We start from the raw sequence: 8,479 nt of genomic DNA, 5'->3' as shown, positions 1-8,479 counted from the left end.
AAGACTCAGATTGGACAGTCAGGCTAGCTGTCTGGATTTACCCTGCAGAGATCTGAGGAGCAGCTAACCATCATCCTCATAAATCCACCGAATTTAAAATTCCAACACAAAGAAAGAGGAAGGAAACAGACAATACATGCGCCACTGACAGGCTCAGATTGTTTATTTACGTGTCAACAAACAACATTATGGAAATATAGATATGCACTTTCTTTCAATAACTATTAACAAAGTTAGGGTAATACAGATTTCTGCCGCCATTCTAGTACAACATGATAAAGATATAACAAAGATATATATATAATTTTTTTTTTTTTAAATGGTCTACACACTGTGTTTCCAGAAATACTTCCACTATTGAAGTTTCTGTCTACAGTATAAAACTGTTGCAAATGAGGCGTGACCACTACAGGATGACTTGACTTGGATTGTTTTTGAATATCATTGTTTCCATTGATTCCACCCAGAGAAAGCCTGTCAGCCCATTTTCTTTTAATGTTATGGATTTGTTTGGAAAATGTTAAAACCCACCAAATGATGCCAACTGTCCATAATGATTGTTGCCATTACAAAAGAGCCTTTGGGAACAAATGTATTACATACAAATGGAAAATGTGTCCATAGAAGAGAATTTACTTAACATGCTTATTTGTCCTGGTGAATGAGTTTAGGGATATTTTGCTTGCTTCTTACTCAGATTATCAGCACCAAACCAGATTTTTACATTAAAAACCATGTAATACAACTATGTTTTTTTTTATTTTTTTTTTTATAATTATTCAATTTCAGATCTTAAGTATACATTCACATACATCACTTGCCTAATCAGTGCTTACATTCTGTTCAAGCAGGAAATCCTTTCATTAGATGACCATCACCAGCAGGACATTTATTTTAATCACTTTAGAGTGGTAAGCAGTTAACTGATACCTGATGCAGAGTACATAAGAGAGTGTGAATAACCTAAGGCTTTTAAAACCTTGTTACAAAGGCAGATACCAGCAGGCACAACCACAGTGGAAGCGATACAGTTAAAGCAGGAGATCCAGCAGACCTTACAATGGAATGATGGCACTTTCCCACATTTCCAACTTTATCTACAGCTACGAACTCCACTATCTGCGAGCAGCAGGAGGCTGTGTAGTTGGCCTGAATGATGGGATCACTCAGGGAGGTTGTTGTGAGGTTGCCACTGCCCTGGCGCAGGGAAATGCTGTCTATCCCCGTGCCGTTTCCGTCGCTAAGGGTGGCCGCAAACTCCCACTGGAAAGGTTCACACTGAGACACGTCTAGAGGGCATTCATCAGCCTGCACACTGACCACTTTACACAAAGGCTGAACAAAATCGGTTATCTGTACAGAGAGCAAGAAAAGAAAGGTTGGTTATTGTAGTTATGAATCAAAGCTTTTCAACTGTGCTTTCCAGGATGTGTCAGGTTACCTTGGAAACAACAGAGAATCTCAAAACGACGTAATTGGAGTCAATGCCATTGGACGACTTGGCATCCAGAGTCAGAGTGACATCAGTGCCTGATGATGTGTCGGCAGGTGGCGTAATGGTAATAGTAGTGTTGGCACACTGTCCAGTTGTCAGGGTGAGACTGAAAAAAAGACAGAAAAATACACTTTATGAATACGGGAACTGTTACTGTGAATAAGTAACATTTGGTTTTGATTGAAATATGTAAAACACTAAAGCCCTATTTGCACGAGACTAGAATTACCAGGGAACCTAGTGTGATTTCGAAATTTCACCCCCATGTCTGTGTTTCGTGCGGCGCATTCACATGGGATAAGCAAAAGTCTGTATTTTATTCGAATTGACTGACATTATCCCTCACATGTAATGCCAAGGCTATGTCAAAACTTTCACTTGTTGGACACAGCACCCCCTAATCCGACGTCGGACAGGTGTGGAGGGAGATGGTTCCGGAGATATTTTGAATGTCCAAGAAGCAGTTCTGACAGTCTACTGGCACCTTAAGCCGGTCCTTGCACACTGAGTCAGATGCGTTTTAATGGATCTGTTGCAAAAACAATACAAAACGTGACGCTGCTGTCGCTCTGCCTGCTGTCGCTCTGCCTCTCTCTCCTTCTCCCTGTCGCTTCTCTCCGCTGGCAGTAACATTACCTCTCTGCCTGTCCTCTCTGCCTGCGTCTTCTTGCATTTGGCACCGCGGCTACCTGGAAGAGTTGCGCTGCCCTCGCTGTCTGTCTCCATCACTACACTGTTGCTCTTCTTTTTCTGTCTGCGTTCTCATATTCCCGTATTCCGTTCGTCATCATCCAACTGTGTATTAGCCTTGACTAGCAGACTTTCTGAGTTATGAAATGATACGTTGCACTCTGCAAGCGTCTTTCTGTGCTGCATTTCTGGATAGGCTTTGTCAAAACACAACAAAATCTTTGTGACGTCGTTTTTATTTTTTAACGTCCGAGAATTTCGCACATAAATTTCAGACTCACTGTGCAAGGACCTTAACCTTTACTCCAACTGGTGGGTGGGGTTCCACAAAGTTACCTTCCTCCTAGTTTTAACTTTGCGGCAGGGACTTTAGATTCAGGGACGTGTCAGTATTGATACGGATATTTGACAAAAGAAATGTTTTTAGCTGCTTTCCTTCACCTGGATGGGTAGTTCATTAGGAAGTTTCTGTCATTTCTGGCGCTGATGGAGTATCGACCACCAGAGCCCTGGGTCATGACACTGAAGGGGAGCATGAAAACTTTTCCTGGCTCCACACTGCTGTCTACCACGGCCTGCAGGGAAATGAAGAAGGGAACCAAACGTAAAGAAGAGTGATATTGTTCATACACACTGCAAAAGCGTTAATATTCTTTCATTTTTACTTTAAATCAAACAGAGCCTGCATGCATATGAACACATATTGTGAAAGACAAAGTGAAGAGACAGACCTTGATATTCACTTTGGAGATGGACATCTGTGTGGTGGACTGCCTCTGGAATTCACTGTTTGACTCTTTGTCAGTTCCTTTCAGAGAGACCACAAACTCCCCCTCAGGGACTACATCAACAATCGCCAGGATGTCTCCGTTGCCCATGTCAGTCGTTGTGCTATTTCTAACAGTCTCAGGACCAGACACAGTTACTAGGGCAACATTCCCTATGGTCATCGAGGACGGCCCTTTCCGACCCATTACTGAGAGCATCAGAGTGGCTGGCTGGCCTGGGTTTCCAGAAGAGAAAGTGAAGAAGTAAGGTAAGGACAAGAATAAACTATATATTTTTTTATGGCAAAAAAGTGATTGAATGATTCAACAGTAGGCTATTACCCGTTCTCACTCGTCAAATGCTCTTGGTCAGTGGCTCTTAGTGTCGGATACAGACGCAAAAATCCCCGTTTAGCATCTGTATGGAACGCAGCAGGCATAGCAGCAGCTTGATGACGTAGTATTAAGAGTGACAACGGCAGTGAGAAGTACGAAAGACCCAACATCTGCGTAAGGAGGTTGGTTGGGGTGGTGGATGGGTCAAACAACACCGGACTTTGACCCATGAGACCGGAGTTCATGTCCTGTTCTTGTCCCACGTGTCACTCAAACGTACATTTTGTAACCCTGCCCACGATCTTTTCCTGAACGTAACTGTTTCGTTCTTCGCCGCATTTTAGTAAAACGTACGTCCCGACCCAGAGCATCAAAAAGTGACGCCGTGAGTATCGACCAAGCGCGTCTAAATATGACGCTAAAGGAGACTTTTTGCGTCGCTTTTCGGCACGATGGGAGTGAGAATGTGTTGAAGACTAACATTGGATAGTTTGGGGAATGTGTGGAGGAGGAATGCCTGACTTCATTGATCAGAACGTGCCATCAGTTGTAGGAAACAATGCTGATTATTTTGGACCCCTGTCTTAAGTCTTTTAAGGATTCAGCAGATTTTCATTCTATATTCGCATTGTGGCATCACACAATATCTCACAGACAGTAATCTGGATGCTTGGTATTTTGGGTAGGAAACATTGTTAAAACATTGACACTATCCTACAGTTCCTATAGAGAGTCTTAATTACACATTCACATTTCTGATTGATTATGACACATAATTACTTTTTTCCGTTACAATGTACAGTTAATGAGGTACATCTAACTACTGTTGTGAAACCCTTAAATTGCTTTATGGCATGCAGTGTACCTGCTTGTGGACGCCCACTGAGTACTGCATAACCTGGGTGAGGTCCGGCGAATCTTTCGACAAACTCATAGATGAAGGTAATAGTACTCTGGCCTGGAAACACAAGCACAGATACAAATGTTTAAAAACAGGATTAAGTCTGACAACAGCTGTGTAATAATTGTGTTAAATTAATTTGACAAAAGAAGCAAAATGAATGTACATGGACCAAGACGCAGTGGGAATAAATGTGAAGTAAAAATGCTACAGATTAAAAAACAATTAACACAATAAAGGGCAGTGCAAATATGAGCTTGGATTACCTTAAAGGAATAGTTTGACCTTTTGTGAAATACTTTCATTTGCTTTTTTGACAGAAGTTACATTAGAAAGGCAATACCAGATTAGTTTAGCTTATGCCTGGCCGACACTGAAAGATTTTTCAAATCTTAACAGATGATGTGAGTGTAAGTTGAATATATATGGATAGCTTTCACTCTCAACAAGAAAGCAAATAAGCATTATTCTCTCAATGTTGTGTATCTGACCTGTGACTTTAAGTGTGTATGGTTGGTTGGAGTTGATGTTGATCTGCCAGGTTCCTGTCTGTATGTCAGCGTTAAAATGGATTCTCCTCAGGTTGCCCACTGTTTTTATGGTCCCCAGTTTACCGGTGGCCTCATTGCTGCTCTGGCTCACACCTGGAATTTGTTATCATGCAGTTGTCACAAATATGTATCGCATAACAATAATATTGTCAGCAACAAAAAGGACGAGTCTCTAGTGCAGACACTGCATTGGGAATGGTATGTTACCTGCAGGGTTGGTTAGTGTAAAGCTAATGGATGTCCCTGTGATGTAGACAGTGATATTCTTTAGAGATTCATCCAACATGAAGGGGAAGGTCTCCTGCTTCCCAGGGTTCCTTGCTCGTTGAAGAACTGTCACCTAAGGAAGTAGCGAGAACAAGAAGAGCATAATGCTGCTTTATTTTGTCATATTGGTCCAACCCCTGAACGAGTGCTACATGCCTCAGATAGAATGACTTGAACTGTTTTACCAGAGCTGAAGTGGAGGTGTCAAGGATGACATCTGTGGCCTCAGGCAACTGCGCCTTAGACACCTGGATGGCCTGGCCTCCAGAGGCCAACGCCAGCTCAATGTAGTCTTCGAAGGAAGAGGCAGCTCTGAGGGAACGCCGGCGCCTAGCACCAGCCTCGGTAATAAAGAATGACACCTGTGGAGATCATTTGATGTTGAGATTATAAACCAAGCCTTTCAAGATTTACTTAAGGTAAACTGATGCGTCTGAAATTTCATACTAGCATGCTTTTTAGTAGGCTGAAACAGTATGTGAGATTTTGTAGTACTAGTCTGAAATCTTAGTATGAAACCAGTAGTACATGACTTGCATTCTATTTCCAGTGAAATATTACAGTATGCAAACACTGGACACTACGCCGGCATAAGTATACCACAATGCAATGCGGAGTAATGACGTTTAAAACAGACAAACGGACCGCAACGATGGCAACTCTGTAACGTCCAACATTTCTACATATAAAAATCTGTAATTTTGTCAACTGAAACTGTTGATCTAGTTACTTAGCTTTTTCAGTAATTTAAGCATTATCTTGCGATGCCAGTAGAGCTAAGGTTGGCAGGGTTTACCATGGTTACGCTTCCCCAACCGGCAAGGAGGCTTTCAGGAAGTGACATATTGAAAATTACAGCTTAGTGCCTCCAAAAAGATACACACTACTGTTTATTTACACAAAAGTATGTTGATTGAAAGTATACATATTGAGAATGTAGTGTGTTGAGAATATAGTGTGTTGTATGCGATTTCGGATGCAATCTCAGGTTGAGTGAGCATAGGGCATGACAGGGTGTCAGTCAGTATTTACCGATGACTTGGAGCTCCTGATGAGAGCAACAATAGTGTCCTTGAGGGCGATGTCTTTTGCTATAGCATCAGTGAAAACATAGATGTGGGAGGAGGCAGGGGCATTGGTCAGAGCCAACTGGAGATATAAAACAATGGACAAAGTCAATTATTTCTGAATCACCACAGTCTTCAAGGGGTCCATAAACATATTCAACCACCCTAGTTAGACATCATAGTTTTGGTACCTGAAGTCCAGACAGACACATCTCAGGGACATCACCACCTCCCGTGGCTGTGAGCTTAGCCACTTCTTCTTTCATCTTATTAGGGTCTGTTGTCCTGATCGGTGGTCCAAATGCTACATATAGAGCACAGAAAATGGGCTAAGTGCTAAGACTAACCTGTGTTTTTTGGACTAAATGTCTATACTACAGAACTATTGAGTCTATAGCAGGTTTGGAGCGGTGGGTGACTTCTGTTGTAATGCTAGAGTGAATATATTTGTATCACATGACACTAGACAACCTAAAGAATCCAGTGGTACCCTGTCATGCTAGCTTGTCGGGAATAGGGCTTAATAATGCTCAAAAGTAGGTTAAGTTGTTTATTTAGGTCCCTAAACAGTCTTGGAATTGCATAAATTGGTCTGACTGGAAAGCTGAGAATCTTCTGGATTTAATGAGTCCAATTGTATTCACGTGATGATGTTAGTCCCCATAGTAGCCATTTCATTGTTGTTAGACATTTGTTTTCCAATGGTGTACAGATTTTTAGGCATTCTATTATCAACTTGCATGAAAAATTGTGCATAAAGCTGCCATAAATGGGAAAGAAACCTCCACTAGGGAGCATGGCTCCGGGCTCCCCTAGGTATGGGGTGAGCCCCGATTGTTTACAAAATCTGTCTCCTTCCCTGGTCTATATACAGATTTACAGTATGCACCACAGTTTGCCAAATCTACTTTACATAAGAGCATACACTTTTACGTAACCTCATACGCCTCCTTTAGTTCAGTTAAATTGCACAAGAGTTTGTTTCCCTTCTTGGTGCGGTTCGTTTGGGCAGCTGTTAATGCGACAATCGCACACAGGTGTGCACCAAAAGCAGACCAAACCACTGTACCGAGATCTCCTTCATGGGGTAGTCTCAGTACGCTTTCAATCGAACTCTGAAGTGGTTCATTTGTGGTGAGAATGCGATCCGAGCTTGAACCGCACCGTGTACTTCTGAGCTCATGTAGTCAGGTGTGCTTGGCAATCTGTGATGCGGCAGAACAGCAAACTGTAGCAGCTTGCAATGTTTCTCTCAGAAATAGACTACAGTCTAGCTTGTTGTCACTCCCATTTTCGTGGTCAAACCAGCCGCCCCTAAAGTTGGAGACAGACACCGGCAGAGCACAGCAACGTCTCGGTGACCAGAGCAGACATAGTAAGGTCGCTTGCGAAACAATGTCTGATTATTTAAATGAAATGAGCTGGTTTGACCATGGAGATGGAAGAAAGGTGCACTAGTCCAGAGCACAGGACCTTCTTCCTGTATTTACTTTCTTGCTCCCGCCCAAGACACATCTGACCAATAAGCGGAGTGAACCTGCTTGCGGGGTTTGTAATGACGAATTTTGGTACGTTTGGATTTTTCCAGGGTGAAACAAAACTGAACCAAGGAGAAATCGCTCAAAATTTTCAAACTCATTAACCGATTCGGATCAGAACAAACAAACTATAGGTGTGAAAGCGCCTGTCTCGACTCATGGATTCCTTAACGTGATCAGTAAGGTAGAAGAGTTCACACCGGGGTCATTGAAAGGCACCAGAATGTACTCAGATGGCTCGTCCTGTGTTCCTTTTTTGCGGTCAATGATTTTGTTAACAACCGCCCTGGCTTCAGCAATGTCATCTGACATACTGCCAGTGGTGTCAATAACAAAGCACACGACAGATGAGCGGGCGATCCCCATCATTCTGTGAGAAAGAAAGAGAGAGTGAAGAATTAAAGGTAAGGTAAACCTTGCATCCCTCTCAGTCCTGACAGTGACATTGTACTGCATTGCGAACTTTGCAATTCAAGATCAACTCAGGATCATACCTCAAAAATTCGTTGTCCCCGGCAGATAACCGGATGTCCTGCAGCAGCTGGAGGCTGGCCTCTGTGGCTGCATTTACAGCAACATTGTAGAGGGCCACGTTGTGCGAGTGGCGCTCATCTTTGCTGATGCCTCCACGAGGAACTGTATTGCTAGTCTGGTCGGTTGCACCGCCATGGCTGCATTTACCTGGCAAAGGGCAGAGGGAACAGGTTTAAATTTGTATAAATAGTGGACTTGCGCCTGTTATGTATTCAAGTGTGCTTTCCTAGGTAGACTGTATTACCCGGCAAAATTGTTCATGTTTGTCTTGTACTCAGGGTAGAACACTTATGTTTTAAATAACATCTGAGTGCTTCATCTGGATTTTAATTT

General features: G+C 42.6%; 1 protein-coding gene across 1 annotated transcript in view; it reads right to left on the bottom strand.

The window, feature by feature from the left end:
• Nucleotides 1-133: 133 nt before the first annotated feature.
• vwa11 (von Willebrand factor A domain containing 11) overlaps nt 134-8,479 on the bottom strand; it is a 33,719-nt gene continuing 25,373 nt past the window's right edge. The window contains exons 7-18 of the mRNA XM_078266474.1: nt 8,107-8,293; nt 7,813-7,982; nt 6,266-6,378; nt 6,040-6,156; nt 5,193-5,369; nt 4,948-5,080; nt 4,681-4,833; nt 4,154-4,246; nt 2,917-3,188; nt 2,627-2,760; nt 1,442-1,601; nt 134-1,353 (exon numbers count right to left, since the gene is read on the bottom strand). Of these exons, the coding sequence (XP_078122600.1) occupies nt 973-1,353; nt 1,442-1,601; nt 2,627-2,760; nt 2,917-3,188; nt 4,154-4,246; nt 4,681-4,833; nt 4,948-5,080; nt 5,193-5,369; nt 6,040-6,156; nt 6,266-6,378; nt 7,813-7,982; nt 8,107-8,293 (2,090 nt within the window). The 3' untranslated portion in view covers nt 134-972. The remainder of the gene's footprint in view (nt 1,354-1,441; nt 1,602-2,626; nt 2,761-2,916; nt 3,189-4,153; nt 4,247-4,680; nt 4,834-4,947; nt 5,081-5,192; nt 5,370-6,039; nt 6,157-6,265; nt 6,379-7,812; nt 7,983-8,106; nt 8,294-8,479) is intronic.

Source organism: Sander vitreus, chromosome 2 (genome assembly GCF_031162955.1).
Source record: "Sander vitreus isolate 19-12246 chromosome 2, sanVit1, whole genome shotgun sequence".
In the NCBI taxonomy this organism is placed as follows: Eukaryota; Metazoa; Chordata; class Actinopteri; order Perciformes; family Percidae; genus Sander; species Sander vitreus.
This window is presented reverse-complemented; position numbering and strand designations above follow the sequence as displayed.